At 39.7% G+C, this 22837-nt stretch overlaps 1 protein-coding gene across 1 annotated transcript; it reads left to right on the top strand.

Moving 5' to 3' along the window:
• Window positions 1–8733: 8733 nt before the first annotated feature.
• Window positions 8734–10217, top strand: LOC122109242 (T-cell surface glycoprotein CD1c3-like). The gene is made up of 3 exons (XM_042681485.1): window positions 8734–9028; window positions 9649–9927; window positions 10144–10217. Exons 1-3 carry the CDS (start codon window positions 8734–8736, stop codon window positions 10215–10217), a joined length of 648 nt encoding a protein of 215 aa, XP_042537419.1.
• Window positions 10218–22837: the final 12620 nt, after the last annotated feature.

Below are 22837 nucleotides of genomic sequence, written 5' to 3'. Positions count from 1 at the left end.
AATTATTCCCAGAACTGCAAAAACTGGTTTCTTGGAGAGAGCTCACACAAAGCCCAGCTACATCTCTGCCATCTTCCTACCATCTCCTAGTTAAGGTTTTGTAGTGAGTATTGAAAGCTATAGAAAGGGATAAAATTCAGAGGTTTGCCATGAGGTGGCAGTAGAGATTAAAACAAAGTTTCCGAATCTTTGTTATTACTTAAATATCTGAAGTCTGAGGTCCCCCAATCATGGAGCAACTTACAAGCCCATATTTCAACCCACAATAACTACTTGGCTCTAAAAATAATTTACAATTACTCAAAATATGCACACAATTTTAAAGATAGATGTATCATAATATTAGACTACAGTCCAAGGAGAATATATGACCAATAAAACTAATATAAGTGGGGTGAATTTGATCTAATGGGTGCCATATTAATGGTACATCACAATGGAACTCTTTTGTGCAATTAACTTACTCTAATAAACATTAACAAAACAACTCAAGAATGCTGTACATTTCATGTGTGTATGCACGTGTGTGTGTGTGTGTGTGTGTGTGTGTGTGTGTGTGTGTGTGTGCAGGTATCTAGGCTGAACTCAGGATCTCACAGTTTTTGCTCTAGGCTAGAGATCTACCACTTTGAGCCACACTTCCACCTCCAGCTTTTTGGTGGCTAATTGGAGATAAGAGTCTTATGGACTTTGCTGACTGGGCTGGCTTGGAATGGGATCTTCAAATGGTAGCCTCCTTGAGTAGCTAGGATTACAGTGGAGACATCTGCACCTGGCTAGGAAGTTGTACACCTTAAAAAAGTACTGCATGGGCTGGGCGCTGGTGACTCACATCTGTAATCCTGGCTACTCAGAAGGCTAAGATCTGAGGTTCACAGTTTAAAGCCAGTCCAGGCTGGAAAGTCCTTGAGACTCTTTACTCCAATAGACAGCAGAAAATTAGTAGTGGCTCTGTGGTTCAAAGTGGTAGAGTGATAACCTTGAGCAAAAGAACTCAGGGACATCCTTGTGCTGAAGAGCTGAGGGCCCAGAGTTCAAGCCCCATGACCCACCAAAAAAAAAAAAAAAAAGAAGAAGAAGAAGTCAGGGACAGCACCCAGGCCTAGAGTTCAAGCCCTATGACCAAAAAAAAGCAAAAGCAAAAGCAAAAACAAAACAATCAAAACAACAACAAAAAGTTGCTGGTGCATTATAAACTGGTTAGGTGTAGGTCACCAATTATCAGAGGACTGTAAGTTGGTGAAGAGTGATTAAGTTATATATTCACAGATAAAGTTATTCAGATCAGAAGTTGCTCAAGAGAAGTGTAGTTCCCTGGTCCTGAGGCCACAGGGAGATTGCTGCCACTAGTTCCTACAGGAGAGAAGTTACTTGATGCAATAGACAGTGTTCTTTGGAAAGTTGTTCCAGGAAATTTTATAAAGCTCATGGGTTTATATGTTACTGTGTCTTAAATAAGATGATTATGTCAGCCTTCAGTGAAAGTTGGGAAAGTGACTTCATATAACACAATAGGACTTGGCCCAGGGGTGTAGCTCTGATGTTCTGCCAAAAGTGAGGGAAGATTCTACGGTGTCTGTAAGAATGAGTAGATTCTAGGTCTGTTCATGTAAATTCAAATTATTTAAAACTATCCTGAACAACAGCAATTTTAGATTATGTATCATTATGTATCCTTCCTTCCTTCCTTCCTCTTTCTTTCCCTTCCTTCCTTCCTCTTTCTTTCCCTTCCTTCCTTCCTTCCTCCCTCCTTCCCTCCCTCCCTCTCTCTCTTTCTCTCTTTCTTTCTTTCTCTTTCTTTCTTTCTCTCTTTCTTTCTTTCTCTCTCTCTTTCTTTCTTTCTTTCTCTCTTTCTTTCTCTCTTTCTTTCTCTCTCTCTTTCTCTCTTTCTTTCTTTCTCTCTCTCTTTCTTTCTTTCTTTCTGTTCTTGTTTTTTGTGCCATTACTGTGGCTTGCACTCAAGGCCTGGAATCTCTCCTATAACTTTTTATCACTCAAGGCTGTTATTCTACTTGAGCTATAGCTCTATAGAAATAGAGCTGCTCTATTTCTAGCTTTTTGGTGATTAATTGGAGATAAGAGTCCCATGGACTTTCCTGCCTGGGCTGGCTTCAAAGTGAGCTCCTTTGATCTCAGCCTCCCTAATAGCTGGGGTTATAGGTATGAGCCACAAGCCTTTGGCTTAAATTATGTTGTTTTAACATTAAAAATACTGAAACAGTATCAGGCCGACATGGATAAAAAAGATCTTGAAAAACCTCATGAATTGTTGAGCTGTTATTTCCAGATTGATGATTCAAGTGAAACTGGGCATGAATTTGGTATCTACATACTTATGTGGATAGATGGCTGGACATATGGAATTATAGGGCAGAAGAATAAAATCACCCCTTATCCCCCTTATCTTATTTGTTAGCTGGATAAAGTAAAACTCTACTGTTCTCAATTTAATCAACCAAATAAAGGAGGGCTTTCAGCTAGTTGCGGTCACATGATTGCCCCTCAGCTTCTGTAAGTTTGTCTGACACCCTTAGAGGTCAGATACTCATCTCTTTCTCTACCCCTGGTTGCTGGCGGAGAAGGCACTTTAAAACCATCCTCCATTAGTAGCACCTGGGGGTTTCATTGTGCTCATAGCACAGGATAGACCCAGTATTCTTGGAACAATAGTGAAGGAGCTACGATGGAAGAAACTCTGGCAACCACCTCCAAATATGGGGTGGGAGACCTTTGGATTGAGAACTAAGAATGGTAAAAACTGAAGCAAAGCAAGCAAGCCAACAAACAAAAACTCCCCCAAAGCAAAAGAGGAACCTGGGAAGCCAAGTTCCCAAATACCTTGGAATGTCACAACCCTGACCTTGTCTACTTCCAGTCTTTTTCCTTTTTTTTTTTTTTTAAAACAAGACAGACATAATCATAGTTTTTAGTATTTAGTTTTGATTTTCTGTTCCTTCAGCCAAAATTTAGTCCTAACAAATGTCAGTTGAATATCAAGTAAATACCGATAGCGTTGCTTTATGACATATCTCGTCACAGCTTTCTGTTTTTCTCATTGTAGTAACCTCTTATTTTGTTGAGGCTAGATTAGATTTTTGACAACCACTCTCAACATAGGTATATAACTTCTCTTTTATGTGTATATTTTTTAAGGCATGGAAATAAAATGTTACCAATTATTCTAAAATTTATATGAAAAGAAACATGGCAGCTATCAGAAAATGCCTAGGAAAATGAAATAGTCCATAACTCATTCCTACCAAACTAGAGATAGTAACTTTATCTGTATTGAATCTAGGAAAGCTACAGCTTCACCTAAAAACAAGGATGCTTTATAAGTTGCAATAAAAGGTATAACAAAATCTTAGCACGCCTTTTCTATAATCTTGAGTGATGAAAGAACAATTCTGCAGCTTAGGAGATTGTATTCAATTCAGGAGAATCAATGACTATTCAATTCAGGAGAATCTGTGAGGATTGCCTTTATTCAAAGACAATGGTAGAAGGTAAGATGTGGATTATGATAACATTATCACAGAATATTTGTACAGAAGGCAACATTAATCTCAAGTAACAGCATACTTTATTTAAGATGTGAAACACAAAAGTAAAGCATTAGGATTACTGAAGATAGGATGCATCAAATAATTTTAAACGAGGTAAGAAATGTGAAATATTTTCCACTACACTTTGATGGAATAGCCTAAAGTCAAGTAAGGTATACTGCTATTATTATTTGTGTTTTCTCCCCACAATACTAACTTCCCATATAAAACACCTTGTGTATTGCAGAATTTTCAAGTATACGAAGTGACTGCGAAAGACTTAGATATTAATAGAAAAATCACAGAGGCTGAATGTAAACAATGGCTTGAGGATTCAGATATATGACAAGGTCCCTATGCATGGAAAATATAAGGACAAGTATCTGAAAATGGTTGAAAATTCAAGCATTCTACATTCTCTTACATGTGCACCTTACTTTTTAAAATGTGGTTATAAAAATTACAAATAGCTATCTCAAAGTAGATCTTAAAAGTGTCATGAAAGGGGTGACATTAATCAAGATGTATACTCATAAACTGATGTGTTGAATTGTAACCCCTCTAAGTACAATTACTTAAAGATAATAAAAATATTATTAAAAAAGCATCAGGCAAGAATAGAAATTCTTTTTAGTTTCAATAAAATATTGGGCTGTACTGAAGACATAAGTAAGCATAAATCTGAAATCATTATTGAATACATGATAAAAGTGTTAATCTGATACCATTGTGTTTCTCAGAATTCAATTTGTGGTTTTCTGCAATACTGTTTTAGAAATTTTCAAATAGAATAACTACTTCTTTATTCACAGGGGCTGTTTCCAAAGACCTCCCAAGCAGATGTGTCTGAAATTTCATATAATATTAAACCCTATATATGAAATCTATTTCTATATATACATATCTACCTTAACGTTTAATATGTAAATTCGACACAGGAAGAAGTCAACAGCAATACAAAACTAAACAATAAAACAGTTACAGTAATACACTGTAATCAAAGCTCCAAGAATGTAGTCTCTGTCTCAAAACATCTTACTGTAAGTAAAGAGCATCAGGTTCTTCCACTCCAGTCGCTTTACAATAAGGGACTATTGACGTTAGTGAGGAAGTGGTCCAAGCAGGAGCTCTCCTGGCCCTCATCTGGGATCTATCCATTGCTATAGATGTGAGAGGACAGAGGACAGACGCTAGAAACAGGGACTGCTGCTAAAAAGGAATGGAGGAAAAGAACTTGAAGCCGAGCTGAAGGGGAAATGAAAGGTCTTGAAAGAGGTATGTGGATGGGGGAGGCTGAGGGACTTCTCTGATAGAGAAGTGGGCATAAAGTGATTTCAGCTTCTGAGGAAGGAAATGAGAAAGCAGTGTGTGATACCACATGGGATGAGGGCATGACCTCAGCGTCATGTGGAGAGGCTTTCTCTGTCGTGTGTGTGTGTGTGTGTGTGTGTGTGTGTGTGTGTGTGTGTGTGTGTGTGTGCATGTTTACCTTTGTAAAAGACATCTCCCAGGATGGGCTTAGGGAAATGTCTGATGATGTGTCTAGGCAAGGGTAAACATGAGAGTGCCTGTGACTTGAATACTTGCAAGATGGAGCTAGAAGCTTGGGGAAACTAGTGATCAAGAAAGAGCTCTAGGCTTCCTGAAGGTGGACCAAATCCTCTGTGATTTCTGTGTTCTAATCAGAGGAAGTCTCATTCTTCTCAGATTATTCTTTGAGGATCTTAGGTGATTGGAAGGTTATACAACAACTTTCTTCTTTTTCCTTCAGTTTCATTCAAATTTGATATTCTTGGATTTTGGAGACTCTGGAAATTTTCTTTCTTTTTTTTTTATTATGAAAATACCATACCGAGGGGTTGTAACCGAGGGGTTACAATTACATGGGCAAGGTAATGAGTACATTTCTGATCAAGCATTGTTGCCTCCTCCTTTGTTCTCTCCCCCTCCCCCCACCAAAGTTGTAAAGTTCTTTTTTCAACATAACGACTTGTACATCTCATTGTTGCAATGGGTTCACCTGTATCCCTATTTAAATGATTTGTTTTTTCCCTTCCCCTCCACAAATTATACCATCAAATACAGTGAAAGCAGGGGTTATACCTTGGGGGAGGGACATACAAAGCAACAAAGAAATCATCTTATAACTACATTAGAAACACTAGCAAGAAAGAAAAATATTTGAATCCTTATCTTAGGGTTCATTTCACCTAACATCAACTTACCTGACCTTTTCTGCTTGTCTCAGACATATAATAGTTATTGCAAATAAGGGAAACCATGGGACCTATGTTTCTTTGGGTCTGGCTTACTTCACTTAATATATTTTTTCCAAGCCTTTCCATTTCCTAACAAATGAGGCTGTGTCATTATTTCTGATGGAGGCATAGTGTATATATACCACATTTTCTCGATCCATTCATCTACTGAGGGGAATCAGGGTTGGTTCCATGACTTAGCTATGGTCAAAACAACATTGAGATACCACCTCACCCCAGTTAGAATGGCTATAATCAAGAACTCTAATAACAACAGATGCTGGAGGGGATGTGGACAGAAGGAAACCTTACTGCATTGTTGGTGGGAGTGTAAACTTGTTCAACCACTTTGGAAAGTAGTATGGAGGTTCCTCAAAAAACTCCACATAGAGTCTCCTATGACCCAGCAATCCCACTTTTGGGCATTTACCCAAATGATCACAAACAAGACCACACTAAAGCTACCAGCACAGCTGTGTTTATTGCAGCATTATTTACCATAGCTAAGATGTGGAATTTTCCTGCTTATACTGCTGCCTCCCTTTCTTGGGTGAGTTAGTAGACAAGGGACTTTGTGTATAACACTGGCATGCTTAGGAGTTTAGATTGTTTTCAGGAAATCTATTGAAGTATCTTAAGTATAAAATGATTTGATCAAATTACACTTTGCTTCTTACTTAGTAACTCTGAAGCAGTGGAATAGATAGAGGAGATTTGCAGTGATGGTAGAGGTCAACCAGGTCACAAAGTTTCAAAGTGAATTGAGTGTCAGTGACTCTGGAGAAGAGCAGGTAGAACTTTGAGGTGGAGAGGATAACCTGATGACTGTGGGAGTCAAGAAGAGGGAGTTTCCACAGGGAGCTGTTTTCCACAAGTTGCTGTTTTCCTGATTTTATGTTTCTTTCCATGGTAGGGCTGAAGTGCCTGACCTATTTTGCTTGTTTCTTTGAGGGAGAATTTTCCCTAAATGTTATTTGTTTCTTATATCCTTTCTTAGTATCTCCTAGTGAATTATCTCCTTGGTAAAGCCCAGGATGAAATTAAGCATTTTTTTTTTTTTTTTGTCGTGGGGCTTGAACTCTGGGCTTGGACGCTGTCCTTGTGCTCTTCAGCTCAAGGCAAGTGCTCTACCACTTGAGCCACAGCACCACTTCCAGTTTTCTAGCCGTTTATTGGAGATAAGAGTCTCACGAACTTTCCTGCCTGGGCTGGCTTTGAACCGTGATCCTTACTCAGGAGGTCTCAGCCTCCTGAGTAGCTAGGATTACAGGCGTGAGCCACTGGCGCCTGGCTGAAATTAAGCATTTGTATTTTGGCACCAAATCTCTACCCTTTGCTTTTAGGACGATGCATATTTGGAGTTGGTTCTGGGGTTTGAACTCAGGCCCTGCTGTCTTGAAGCTTTTAAATGTTCAAACTTAGTGCTTTACAGTTTTGAGGCACAGCTCCACTTCTGGTATTTTGGTGATTAATAGGAGATAAGAGTCATAGACTCTTCACTCATGTTGGCTTTGAACTATGACCTCAGATGTCAACCTAAGTAGCTAGGATTCCAAAAATGAGCCATCAGTACCTAGCTGGACAATATGTTTTGATGAGATCACAAAATTAACTAAGTATGGATGATGGTTTTCATACCAATGCTGCATTTTCTCCTCTGTGATCACACACAGAAGTGAGCTGTCATGTGGAAATGCAATGTTCCATTATGATCTTCATTACGGGTCCATCAGGAAGTCAAAATGCATTCCTGGGTAGTCAATATGTTGCTCAAGAAAATGTTTAAAAAAGCCCACCAGGTTTGTAGTTGGGATTCCATGCATGGACATGTTAATCACCAGAATGCATTTTAATCCTGAACATCCTCCTACAGTTGGAAGTGCTGTGACAGATGAGATTACCCTGTCAATCTCCACATGCTCACATGCTTGGTGAGATACCTGTGGACCGATAGGTATTTTGGTGAATAAATATATGAATTAGACTCAGTAGAAGGGCTTATTCATAGTTTTATAGACGTGTGTACTAACAATGACCGCAATCTCATCACTAAGGCAGTGGTGGGTGCCTGGAGCAGTCACAGGAGCCGTGAGGCCACAAATTCTCCAATTTACAAAAGAACCATGAAGTCTCAAAGGGTAAAAAGGAGCAGAGATGAGTTTCAGGACACTGGAATTGGGAGGGAAGGCTGGGTTGATCAGAATAAGAGACACGATTGAGTGTAGAGGCACAGTTATGTATAGAAACTGGGCAACCATACAATTTCTCCTTTGTAATTTTACAGCTAGATGAAGTGACCTTTCTATGTCACACACCCCTTGGAAGAGGAACAGCTGAGGAAGAGAGTTACATGGGGGCAGAACTTAGTGAAAAGGAGGGTGGCTGGAAATGAGAGAGGAGGGAATGACTTGAGTTCAGAAGGGAGGGAAATGAAGGATGGAGTAGGAAGGTGAGGCTGAGAAAATACAAAGGTTTTCTTATATTCAGTTGCTGTTGGAAACCATTGTTTGTTGGTGGGAGAAGGAAGACAGAAGAGAGTTGAGGAAGGGTAGCTTAATTGCTAGCAGACATCAAAGATCAGCTTTGTTTAGAGAAGGAAACACACATCTGCTTATGCTATGCTGTTTTTAACTGCCACTGCTGGCTGCTCTCCTCCCAGGAGGAGAGGGTAGGGATATCTCTGTTGGCTGCTTAGTAGGGTGGATGGGAGTGGATTTGAGTGGGCTTTCCATGACGCTTTACGGTTAGTCCCAAGATGCTTATAATCTGCATCATTGTGTCCAAGTCCAGTTGATTGTTTTAGAGGATGGTGCTAGGGCACCAAGGGCTCTGGGGAAGGAAAATATTATTGATGAACTGGTTGTTATCCTTCTCTCTCTAGTAACTGGTTTGTTTTCTATCTTCTCTCTGTTTTGCTTATGTTTTCACTTATGCTACTGGACATTCATCCATCCATAGTGATCCATGAACATACCACATTGCGTCTCAGCCAGATCTCATACTACGCCAATGAATCCTGGGCACAAACTCTGGGGTCTGCTTGGCTGGATGAAATCCAGACTCATCGTTGGGACAGTGAAACAGGAACAGTAATTTTCTTGCACACATGGTCCATGGGAAACTTCAGTAATGAGGAGTTGACAGATCTGGAGCGGCTTTTCCGTGTGTATATGATTGGGATAAGTCAGGAGATTCATACCTACTCCACAGACTTGGGGCTTAGGTGTAAGTTAAACCAATTGGGGGAATTCTTCAGAGGGTTCTTGTAATTGAAACCCTTCTCTATTCCTTTGATGAAATTTCTCATCATCTCATCTCACAACAAAAGTCTACATGCCTCCATCTCTCGAGTTATATCTTGAACATTAATCAAAATTACCTAGATTTTTGCCACTTCAGCAGTCTTTTCTATTGTGCTTTGTTGTGTTTTCTTGTGATCTTCATCTGTGGCTTAAATTTGGAGGTAGAGAATTGTCTTATCCTGTGCTTGACTCTCTTAAAACATAATCCCTTCTGCTATTTCTTCAATTTCTTTGACATTTGTGTTCATTATCTAGCACTTGTGATGCTGACTCTTGCGTCATGAGATTTGGGCTCCCATCTCTCTGAAGTTCCTAGTCTGTATTATGTCAGTCTCACCTCTTATTTTCCCTGAACTTTTCAATCTCCTTTTAATTCAAATTATGTGTTCTCCCTTGTTTCTGACTGTATGTATCTTTGGCTCATTCTCCTACCTATGTAAGACCCTTCTTTCCATTCTCCATTTCCAGACAAGATCCTTAAATTCTAATATTGCTTTCAAATTTGTTATTTGAACTCTTTATCTCATTCTTTTCTTTCTCAAGATCCTGTTGAATTACAAGTGAGACTTGACTGTGAACTGTCCTCTAGAGAGAGCTCCAAAGGCTTCTTACAGGCAGCTTTAGATGGACCAGATTTTCTGAGTTTCCAAAGCAGAACTTGGGTGCCATCTCTGGAGGGTGGGAAACAGGCCCAGAAGGTGTGTGATCTCCTCAATCAGTATGAAGACATCAAGGAAACTGTGGAGAGCCTCCTGAGCAAAACCTGTCCCCAGTTTTTCTTGGGTATCCTGGATGCAGGAAAGATGTATCTTCAGAGACAAGGTCAGTTCAGCCCTTCCCTCTAAGGTGTTTTCTTCATGTCTTACCCTTCTCACCTTCCTGTTTGAACTCAGGACATGGTGGAGGACAAGAGGGAGTGGGTTGCAGGGTGAGAATTCCCTAAGGGAGACAGAAGACATTAGGCAGATATCTATGCACTGAAGCCATGTGTTAGGTGCACATCTGTCCTTATGGGACTCCCTCTTGTATTCTTTACAGTGAGGCCAGAGGCCTGGCTGTCAAGCTCCTCTATCCTTGGGTCTGGCAGACTAATGTTGGTTTGTGTTTGTTGAAAAATTAAACCTAACACTCAACAAAGTACTCTATCTAATTGGATTAACTCATGTTGGTAGATTTTTTTCCCCCTTGTATTCCTTCCTAACACTGTGACATTTGAAACATTCATGCGTCTCTTTTAATGCTAACATAGCTGAGAAATTCTAACATCCTAAAACTCTTTCTCCTTTTGGATATATCTGTAAGGAAATAGCACAGGTAACCTCCGTTATACATTAATTTGTCAAATTGTATTAAACTTAAAGTAGATGCATCCTGAAATTTCCCATCAACAGTATGATTGATTTTGAAATTTAGAATTTGAGATTATTATGTGTACTTGTATCATATAATGTGGTGTTAGAATGCACATGTACACTGTGACATGATTAAACCAGAGCAAATGATTAGATCAGAGCCCCAGATATATCCATTACCTTTACTTTAGAATCCTGACAATAAAATTTGAAATGAGGGGGCTAGGAAAGTGGCTCAGTTGTAGAGTGCTTTCCTTGCATGCATGAGGTCCTGGGTTCAATTCCTAAGCACCACATAGGCAGAAAAAACCAGTAGTGGTGCTGTGGCTCAGGTGGTAGAACGCTAGCCTTGAGCTGAAGAGCTGAGGGACAGAGCCCAGGCCTAGAGTTCAGGCCCCACGACTGACCCTCCCCCCCAAAAATAATTGAAATAAGGCTGTATGAGGCTTTCAGTTTTCTTTTTCTTTTCTTTTCTTTTTTTTTGGTGGAGGTCCAGTTGTGGGGCCTGAACTCTGGGCCTGAGCACTATCCCTCAGCTCTTCAGCTCAAGGCTAGCACTCTACCACTTGAGCCGCAGCTCCACTCCCAGCTTTTTTCTTTATGCTTATGTGATGCTGAGGAATCGAACCCAGGGCCTCATGCATGCAAGGCAAGCGCTCTACCAGTGAGCCACCTTCCCAGCCCTATCAGTTTTATTTTTCTTTCTGAGCATTATTGTGTTTATTCTGGGTATTCTGTGATTTCCTGTGAATTTTAGATGTTTTCTACTCTTACTTAAAAGGGCCTGTAGGATTTTTATGAGGTTATCAAATTAATCCGGAATATGTAAATGGTTTTTATTCTAGATAGAATATTTGTGTTAACACTATCAAAATTTCCAGACAATGATCATTGGATTTTTTTCCTATTTATTTTAACTTTCCAGATGAATGCATTGCAGTTTTCTATGTACTAGTTTTGAATATCCTTGGGTGTTTATTCCTAATTATTTTATTCTTTTTTATTTTTATTTTTTTGATCGGTCATGGGGCCTGACCTCTAGGCCTGGGTGCTGTCCCTCAGCTCTTCAGCTCAAGGTTAGTGCTCTACCACTTAGTCACAGTGCCACTTCCGGCTTTTTCTGTTTATGTGGTGCTGAGGAATCGAACCCAGGGCCTCATGCATGCAAGGCAAGCACTCTACCACTGAGCCACCATCCCAGCTCTACTTTATTCTTTTTTATGTTATTATAAGCAGGATTATTTCTTAATTTCCTTTTTGTAAATTTCCTTTTTGGTCAGTACTGGGCCTAGTGACTAGAGGCCTAGTCACTTTCCCTGAGCTCTTTTGCTCAAGGCTAGCTGTCTGCCATTTTGAGCCACAAGTCCACTTCCAGTTTTCTGGTGTCTAATTGGAGGCAAAGATCTCACAGTCTCTTCCTGCTCTGGCTGGCTTCTAACCACGAGCCTCAGATCTCAGCCTTCTGATTACAAGCATCAGTAACTGGCACTTAGTCTTAATTACCTTTTTTTTCCTTTTCTTTTTGTGCTTGAACTCTAGGCCTGAGCTCTGTCCCTGAGCTTTTGTGCTCAAGGCTATCACTCTACCACTTGAGCCACAGGTCCATTTTCAGCTTTTCATGGTTAATTGGAGATAAGAGTCTTAGGGACCTTCCTGCCCACATTGGCTTCCAACTATGATCCTCAGACCTCAGCCTCCTGAGTAGCTAATATTATGGGTATGAGCCATCAGTGCCAGGCTTTACTTTCCCTTTTAATATGATTTGTTATTAGTCTGGACAAAGAGAACTGATTACTGTATGTTGATTTTTTTATTTTGCAGTTTTTCTGAATTTGTTTTACTCATTATAGCAGGCACATGGAACTCATTCTGTTCTTTGCCTATCAGTTATACTTCATTCAAGTTGTTGAAAGATACAAATTAACTATGCTATGAAGATTCTGAGCTAAAAATAAAGTGTATGAGTTCATGTCCAAGTTCAGGATCAGATTAGATCTTGAGCTGGGACAGAGCTGAAGTAGTTGTGTGTATATAGCAGTATTCAGTAAACACCAGTTGAGTACATGAATAGACGAATGCATATATAAATCAGCATACAAATTAAAAATATACTTGTTATAAAATAATAAACATGCTAAATGACATGAAAACATACTTGTCATATGGTTGACTATTATTACTTGATACATTTTTCATTTTTTTATTTTTTTGGGTCTGGTCATGGGGCCTGAACTCTGGGCCTGGGCGCTGTCCCTCAGCTCTTCAGCTCAAGGCTAGCGCTCTACCACTTGAGCCACAGCCCCACTTCCGGCTTTTTTCTTTTTGCTTATGTATGCAAGGCAAGTGCTCTACCACTGAGCCCCCTTCCCAGCCCTTGATACATTTTTAAAAATGTGATACAATAATGCATTTCCTTTTGTTTCCTCTGTATGGATTAGTTGTTATTTTGCTGCTCCTGGGGCTTGAACTCTGGGCCTGGGCACTGTCCCTGAGCCCCTTTCTGCTCAAGGCTAGCTCTGCCATTTGAGCCCGAGTGCCACTTCTGGCTTTTTCTTAGTAGTTTATTAAAGATGAGTCCCCTGGACTTTCCTGACCAGACTGGCTTCAAATGGCAAACCTCAGATCTCAACCTCCTGAGTAGCTAGGATTACAGGCATGAGCCACCAGTGCCTAGCTTGCTTGGATACCTTTTAATGATCACCAACCCATTGTTAAAATTTGTCCATTCAACAGAACCTCAAGGACTTGGAGTTAATGGAAAACATTCTGCTAAGAATGTGGAAACAAAGGTTCAAGGAGGTAAATTGACCTTTCAAAAGTAAATATGAGCTATGCTGAAGTCATTTGAAGGAATTGGGGTAGGCATAAAAAGAATTAAAGTCGAGATTAGAGTGGAAGTGAGAATGCTGTAGGCATCCCAGCACTCTGCAGGGCACATTGTATTCTCTGACATACAATTTGTATGAAGATAATTGTTGGCCAGAAGAGACAGGAAGTCGCTACAGAGCAGAAACGTTGCTGAATCAGAGATCAAACACGAGCCCTGAGAGTCTGATGTGATCTCAGGGAGATGTTGCACCTGCTGCTGTGTTGAGCTCTTCTCTTCCCAGGTGTGGAGAACAGCATGGTAAAAGTAACTCTGCAGCTCCCTGTTGCAAAGGCTCTGTACTTAGCCAGGTATACCTGGCCACTAAGTCTCTGAGCCTTGGTGTCTTCAGCTGTCTTCCATCATTCTGGAAGTTGGGGCTGGAAAGAAGCCTGAGTCTCTCCAATAGGCTTGTCCTTATGGGTTGCACAGAGTCTGGGGTCTTCTTTTCTACATCTTTTCAGGATCCAGGTCTTATTGCCTTCTCATATTTCTTCCTTTCTCGTCACCATGTTTCCTTTCTTTTAGAGCCTTCCCTGGATCAAACTCTTTCCTTGTCATCCAAATTTCATCTTTTGCCAACAGCACCTGGGTGCAATTATCAAGGCTCAGGCTGTCTAGGTGAACTGCAGACTCATGGGCTAGGACAGTGACTCAGGCACTGCCATATTACTAAAGGACTGGTGCAAGGGCAAGTTCGGTGAAGAGGAGACAGCTGAGCTGGTGAGCTGAACTCTTTGGGATCTGTCTTCACTCTCACTTGAGAACTTCAAGTCAGCATCACTGAGTTCAGTTGGAATGTGAATCCAGAACTCAGACCAGGCAGGATCCAGGGACTTTTCAGTCTTTGGTTCAGGACATTCTCCTCCCCTCCTTTCTCTTCCCCTGCCTTCTCTCCCTTCCCCTCCATTCTCCTTCCCTTCCTCCCTTCCTCCAGTTTATTCAGCATTGGAGAAAAAGAGATCAGCTGGCAGTTAAATTATGTGCTTCCTTTTATTTATTATTTGTTTACTATTATTTAATATTCATACTTCAAGTTTTGTTTATTTTTAATATCATGACTTTAAGTCATGGGTCAAGATATTTAGTGAAGGTTTTCCTTGTGTTTCTCATTTTGAATGGACCCTAGTTTGCAGTGAAAGAAGGATTTGAATCACTGGTCTCACTCAGGCTAATTTCTTTGGGCCCTGATCTCATTTTTTGAACAATGTAGATTGTGTTTCTCAACATAAGATTTGTTTCTGCATTATAAGGGAATACTTCTCAAAACTTTATGCTAATAAGTTTGAGAACTTGACAGAAATGGACCTTTTCCTAGCAAATATTGACATGCCAAAACTAAACCAAGATGAGTTGAACTATCTTAACAGGCCCATATCAAGCACTGAAATAGAAACAGCATTAAGAGACCTCCCAGCTAAGAAAAGTCCAGGACCAGATGGTTTTACGGCGGAATTTTACAAAGCCTTCAAAGCAGAGCTCACACCAATACTCCTCCAACTCTTCAATGAAATTGAAAGAGAAAGCTCACTACCGAACACATTCTATGAAGCCATCATAACCCTCATCCCAAAACCAGGCAGGGACTCATCAAAGAAAGAGAACTATAGACCCATTTCTTTGATGAATATTGATGCAAAACTTCTCAACAAAATTTTGGCCAATCGACTTCAACAATTCATTCAAAAAATCATACACCACGATCAAGCAGTATTCATTTCAGGGATGCAAAGCTGGTTCAATATACGCAAATCAATTAATATTATTCATCACATCAACAGGAGCAAGAATAAGAATAAGAATAAGAATAAGAATATTGGTTATCTCAATAGACGCAGAAAAAGCATTCGACAAGATCCAACACCCCTTCATGATGAAGGTTTTGGAAAAATTAGGAATCCATGGAACATTCCTCAATACAATAAAGGCTGTATATGACAAACCTACAGCCAGCATTATACTCAATGGTGAAAAACTAAAGCCATTTCCTCTTAACTCAGGAACAAGACAAGGATGCTCACTCTCTCCACTTCTCTTCAATCTAGTATTAGAATGCCTAGCTACAGCAAAAAGACAAGATGCAGACATAAAGGGGATCCAAATAGGGAAAGAAGAAATAAAACTCTCCCTCTTTGCAGATGACATGATCTGGTATTTAAAGAATCCCATAGACTCCACTCCCAAATTACTCGAGCTGATTCAAAACTTTGGCAAAGTAGCAGGTTATAAAATTAACCCCCCAAATCAATGGCTTTTCTGTATGCCAACAATGAGAAAAGTGTGGCTGAGATTAGGAAAGCAACTCCATTTGTAATAGCCCCACAAAAAATAAAATACCTAGGAATTAACTTAACTAAAGAAGTGAAGGACCTCTATGATGAAAACTTTAAAATCTTGAAAAAGGAAATCAACACAGAACTAAAAAAATGGCAAAGCCTCCCATGCTCCTGGATTGGAAAGATTAACATCGTGAAAATGGCAATACTTCCCAAGGCTATCTACAAATTCAACGCAATACCTATCAAAATTCCAACCTCATTCTTCAAGGAAATAGAAGAGGCAATCCAAAAATTCATATGGAACAATAAAAGACCCTGAATAGCAAAAACACTCCTCAACGAAAAGAACACTGCTGGAGGAATATCAATACCAAATTTCAAACTCTACTATAAAGCCATAGTAGTCAAAACAGCTTGGTATTGGCATAAGAACAGACCTCAGGAACAATGGAATAGAATTGAAAACCCTGAAACCAACCTACAGACCTATAGCCATCTAATTTTCGATAAGGGACCTAAAACAATAGAATGGAAGACAGACAGCCTCTTCAGTAAAGTGCTGGCAAAATTGGTTAACTACATGTAGAAAACTAAAGCTAGATCCTTATATATCACCCTGCACCAGAATCAACTCCAAATGGATCAAAGACCTTAAAGTCAAAGCAGACACTCTGAAAACATTGCAGGATGGAATAGGAGAAACCGTAGGTCTCCTTGGCTCAGGCCAAAATTTTTTGAATAGAGACCCGGAAACACAACAAATCAAAGAAAGGTTGGACAAATGGGATTGCATAAAGTTGCAGAGCTTCTGCAGGGCAAATGACATAGCTAGCAAGATCAATAGAAAGCCCACGGATTGGGAGAAGATCTTTACTAGCCATATAATGGACAAGGGTCTCATATCTAAAATATACTTGGAACTCAAAAAATTAAACCCCCCAACAACAAATCCTCAAAGAAACAACTGCCCAATAAATAAGTGGGCGAAAGACTTAAAGAGAAACTTCTCTGAAGAAGAAAGAAGGATGGCCAATAGACACATGAAGAAATGTTCAACATCCCTAGCCATAAAAGAAATGCAAATCAAAACAACATTGAGATATCACCTCACCCCAGTTAGAACGGCAAAAACCAAGAACTCTAACAACAACAGATGCTGGAGGGGATGTGGACAGAAAGGAACCTTACTTCATTGTTGGTGGGAATGTAAACTTGTTCAACCACTTTGGAAAGCAGTATGGAGGTTCCTCAAAAGACTTCACATAGAGCTCCCCTATGACCCAGCAATCCCACTTTTGGGCATTTACCCTAATGTTTACAAACAAGACCACACTAAAGCTACCAGAACAACAATGTTTATTGCAGCATTATTTACCATAGCTAAGATATGGAACCAACCCAGATGCCCCTCAGTAGATGAATGGATCAAGAAAATGTGGTATATATACACAATGGAATTCTATGCCTCCATCAGAAAGAATGACATTGCCCCATTGTTAGAAAATGGAAAAACTTGGAAAAAATTATATTAAGTGAAGTAAGCCAGGCCCAAAGAAACATAGGTCCCATGGTTTCCCTTATTTGCAATATCTAGTATATGTATGAGTCAAGCGGAAAAGGTCAGATAATGTGATGTCAGGAAAATGAACCCTTAGATATGTATTTTAATGTTTTTTTCTTTCATGCATGTGTTTCTAACGCATTTATAAGATTATCTCTTTGTTGCTTTGTATGTCCCTCCCCCACAGTATAACCCCTGCTTTCACTATATTTGATGTCAGTATAACTTTTGGAGGAGATGGGGAAAAACCAGTTGTTTAAGGATACAGGTGGACCTGTTGCAACAATGAGAAGTACAAGTTGTCATGTCCAAAACGAGCTTTACAACGTTGGTGCGGGAGGGGGGGGGGAAGGGGGGAGAAGGAGAAGGATTGGGATTGGGGGGCAGGGGGGAGGCTGGGAAGGGATGTGAAGGGTAAACCAAAGGAGGAGGCTGCAGTGCTTGGTAAGAAATGTACGCATTATCCTGCCCATGTAATTGTAACCCCTCTGTACAGTATGTTCACAAATAAAATTAAATAAAATTAAAAAAAAATAAACAAACAACCAAAAAAAGGTTTGTTTCTGCCCTCTCAATCATGTCAAGTTCCCCAGCTGAAGTAGCAATTCCAGGTAGTGACTTTTCCAGGTTAGTCTGAGTAGTGTCATTCCTCACTGCTGTCACATTTTATTCAAACATTTTTTTAAGTATCTATTTTGAATATTCATTTTTCAGAGCACTCTATTTTTTTTACATATTTGTTGCTGTTGCCATTTAAAATATGAGCCATGTAACACTCTAAATTTAATCTATCTTGCTCAAAGTTATATCCTTCTGCCTAATGATGGCCTGATTTAGTGTGCATTTAAATGTATATGTAAAAATACAAATCTGTTTGAATGAGAAAAAGACACTGAATTTTGACTCTTTGAAGAGCTTTTATTGCCATCAGTCTGTCTCTGAAGGCCTTAGATCTCCAGCGTGCTGGTGTCACACTGGAGATTCAGGTGACATAGTTACAAAGTAATTTTATTCATTATGAAGAACGACATTATGCCATTTGCTGGGAAATGGACAGACCTGTAAAAATTATATTTAGTGAAGTCAGTCTGGCTCAGGGAGACGAAGTTATCTCTCATGTGGAAGTTCTATCTAAATTATATATATATATATATATATATATATATATATATTCAGGGTCATATGCATGTACACAAACATATTAACTAAAGTATGGTATATGCAGGGGAAGATTCCAATGGTGTAACTCATTTCAACAACAAACTTGCAATTTAACAAAATGAATCCAGGAATTTTGAGCATGTTTTGTGTGTGTGTGTGTGTGTGTGTGTGTGTGTGTGTGTGTGTGTGTGCATGTGCGAGTGTGTGCTCATGTGCATGCATGCACGCACATGCGTGCATGCACACACAGGCATGCTAGGAGCACAAGAATTGGGAGTGGAAGGGTGGGTAAATGCAGTCACAGTATTCATTGTACCTATGTGAAAGTAGATCCAGGTTACTTGAGGGGATCGGTGGGGTTGGAAGAAATGGGGGAAATAATGAAAAGCAGGACATCGATCAAGGTACATTGGTCAAGGTATGTTGAATTGAACCCCTTTGTGTGACTACTTGCAAAGAATGAAAGAAAAAGATGCAGGTGGATCATTGGCAGTGTTCCAAGTTGGTAAAATGCCAACTCTCAGTGTGCTCCTACAGGTTATCACCATTTCACATGTGGTAAGATGTAGACACACACATGGAACACGGGAAGGAGAAAGGAGATCCCAGAGATCCCATTGGAGTATTCCGTATTGTGAGTGGCAAGGCGAGATACCAATTAATTGCTTCTCTGGGTTTCTCTTCTGTTCTACTTTGGTGATCCCCAGGGACTCTCCTAGGGAAAGATGACTCTTATGCACTGTGACATTTTTTGGGAATGTCAAGGTGCCTGAATAAGATAACTGAGTACATACTAGTTCTCCTTCTGGAAAGATACTGGCTTTGCAGAATATCTTTCTAATATATTCCTCTTGGAAAATGGGGTAAGTTGACAATAAAGAAAGCTTTTTGTAAGTGGACCAGGATAGGCGGAAATAGAATTGTGGACCTCTGAGAATATTACCTGCAGATGAAAGAAGATACGCTGTACTTAATCTTGGGCTTCTGTTCAAATGAGGAAGAAAGCTTTAGGCAGTGATTCTCCAGTGTACCCACAGAAGACACCTAGAGGTTTTTGCTACTTATACTTTATCCATATTGAGTTAAAGCAGATCATTATCTTTCCCCCATTAACCACTTTGCTCCCCCTATCACTTTCTTTTATAAATGATCCCATCATTTTTATTAGTTTATCAAGATGAAACTTATTTCCAATTTTCTGATAATTTTCATTGAATAGCCAGACACTTGAACCTCCTTTATAATCTATCAGACTTTACATTCCCTCTTCCATAATCCTGACCCAAGTGTGAACACCATAGACAAAAACACAACATATGTTATAAATTACTTGTTGTGACTGATAATATAATAATGATTGCACATTGAATGTTAGTGTGACTTAAATGCCATTACCAGTGTGAAAATGAAAAAGTACATGACAATGTTAAAGCTAATTGGATAACAAAAATAATTTGAATGAAAAAGGAAAACAAGATAAAAGAGAAAAATAATTTGAATGGCATCTCTTTAGAGCAGACATAAACACACTTTATAAGAATGCTGACCAGTTACTATTTCTCTCTTTCTACAGATGAGAGCAGCAGTCATTTAACTAACGAGTAATGGAGACAATAACGTTCCAAATTTTCTGCTTTAAATAACAAACCACTCATTTGAAAAATAATGATTAGAAGTCTTTTATCTTAGTCTGATTTCTACTATTTTATAAAAATACTTTAGGCAATCATCTTCAAAAGGGGAAAGTTTTATTTTGGCTTATAGTTTTTGAGGCCTCAGTCTTGATCAGTTTGGTTCTGACATCTAGACCTATACACACACATATCTATCACCTGTGCAGAAGCTGGACATTCTATAGCAGCTGTAAAGTGAAGGAAGAAGGAGGAGGGAGAGACAGAGAAAGAAAGAGGAAAGAGAACAGCAGACCAATATTTCAGTTTCCTTCAATAGTATGACTTTTGTGACCTATGATCTCCTGGTAGGCAGAAGCTTGTTCCTCCTCCTCTTCTTCCTCCTCCTCCTCCTTCTTCCTCTTCTTCTCCTTCTTCCCCTTCTTCTCCTTCTTGTTCCTCCTCCTCCTCCTCTTCCTCTCCTCCTACTTCCTCTTCCTCTTCTCTTTCTCCATCTTCCCCTCCTCCTCCTCTCTCTCCTTTTCCTTCTCCTTCCTCCTCCCCTTCTCCTTCTCCTTCTCTTTCTCCTTCTCTCCTTTTTCTTGATCTCCCTCTTCTCCTTTTCTTTCCTTAATCCTTCTCTAGATTTCAATATGCATTTACATTTTGCTAGCTAGGTAGGTTTCATGTTAAGTACTCTTAACACACACACCAAGTAGGATCAGGTGAGACTTTAGGAGGTTATAGATATGTCGTTGGAAGTCAGTGTGCTTATGATTTACGAGTATATCTCCATGACCAAACACTGACTTACATATATTAAACATGTAAAGCTTCTTAGATGCCAATGACCCTAAATAAAGTGATTAAGAGAATTTTTTTGTTGGTCATGGGGCTTGAATACTGGGCCTGGATGCTGACCCTGAGCTGTTCAGCTCAAGGCTAAAGCTCTACCTCTTGAGCCACAGCACTATTTCTGTTTTTTTTTTTTTTTTTTTTTTTTTTTTTTAGTGGTTTATTAGCGATAAGAGTCTTATAGACTTTCCTGCCTGGGCTGGCTTTGAACCACGATCCTCATATCTCAGTCTCCTGAGTAGCTAGGATTATAGGCATGAGCCACCGGCACCAGGCGATGAAGAGAATTTTTGAAGCACAAATGCCACTGTCTCACAATGATTACAAACTGAAATGTGATTATATCTACACAGAAATTACAGTGACCCAAATCTGCTCACCTGCACTCGTGTAGACTGAACCTAGTGAATGCAGGCCTCACTTGTGGTGGAAGGCTCACACCATCGCCTCTGAGCATCAGTTACCAAACTGCACCTGCTTTGTTGCATCCATTTCCAGTGCATGTTTCTATTTGTCAGCTGTCTGCTGCCCACAGCATCCCTCACAGCAGCATCCATACTGGGAAAAAGTTATCTTGTCTAGAGTGCAGCCACCTGCTTTTCTTTGGATGAATGATCTTTGGATGCCTTTATAGAATTTCAGATGCTCCACATAGAGGCTTGAGATATGCATAATCTTCCCAGCTCCTTGTCACTTCAGTAGCCAGTTCCAGAAGTGGCTTTGCCTGTGTTTGGTCTCCTGAAACCTCTTGTGTGCAATAGCATCAGCTCCTGACTCTCAATGTGTCTTGGGAATCAAGAAATTATTTCCTTTCTCCTTTTGCTTCAGGTTGAGTAGATTGGCAAAACGAAATCACACAGGTCTCAAAAGATACATGTAAAGTCACCTTGAACTCAGCATGCTAAAGAACCTAAAATGTGTTTTTTCTTTTTCTTTTCTTTTCTTTTTTTTTTTTTGCCAGTCCTCATCCTTAAACTCAGGGCATGGGCGACGTCCTTGAACTATCTGTGCTCAAGGCTAGCACTCTACTACTACCTTCTTTTTGTTCTTAATATATATTTTTTATTGTAAAGATACTGCACAGAGGGGTTACAGTTGCATGAGCAAGTTAATGAGTCCATTTCCTATGGAGAATTGTTACCCTTTCCTTTATTTTCCCCTACCATCCCTTTCCTCCCCACCTCCCCAACTCTTCCCTTCCCTCCCTGCCCCTTGCAAAGTTGTAAAGTTTGTTTTCAACATAGTGTCTGCACATCTCATTGGTACAATGGGTCATCCTGGATCCTTATTTCAGCATTTTGTTATTTCCCTTTCCCTCCCCAAATTAGAAAAAAATTTATATACAAGATGCAGGACAATAGAATCAAATACAGTGACAATAGGGGTTCTAACAAGGGGGAAGAACATACAAAGAAACAAAAGAAATCACATAGTACACTATAAGTACATTATAACAAACAGCAACAAAGATGAAGCTTCTTGTGTCCCTATCTTGGGGTTCATTTCACTTAGCATCAGCTTGTATGGTCATATGTACATAGGTTTTGACCTCTTCTGCTTGTCCTAGACATATACTAGTTATTGCAGATAAGGGAAACCATGGGACCTATGTTTCTTTGAGTCTAGCTTACTTCAATTAGTGTATTTTTTCCAAGTCTTTCCATTTCCTAACAAATGGGGAGGTGTCATTCTTTCTGATGGAGGCATAGAAATCCATTTTATATACATACCACATTTTCCTGATCCATTTATCTACTGAGGTGCATCTGGACTGGTTCCATATCTTAGCTATGTCTACCACTACTCTTTTTATATTTTTTATTGTAAAAAACTGTACAGAGGGGTTACAGTTACATGAGCAACGTAATGAGTACATTTTCTATCAAACATTGTTACCTCCTCCTTTGTTTTTCCCCTACCATCTTTTCCCTCCCACCCCCCCAACTCTACCACTACTCTTTTTTCTACCACTACACTTGAACTACAGTGCCTCTTCAGGCCTTTTCTGAAACATAGGTCCCATGGTTTCCCTTATTTGCAACAATTAG

This window comes from Dipodomys spectabilis, unplaced genomic scaffold, assembly GCF_019054845.1.
Source record: "Dipodomys spectabilis isolate Male_0828 unplaced genomic scaffold, ASM1905484v1 ptg000069l, whole genome shotgun sequence".
Taxonomy (NCBI): domain Eukaryota; kingdom Metazoa; phylum Chordata; class Mammalia; order Rodentia; family Heteromyidae; genus Dipodomys; species Dipodomys spectabilis.
Note: the sequence above shows the minus strand (reverse complement) of the source record. Positions and strands in the feature narration are given on the sequence as shown.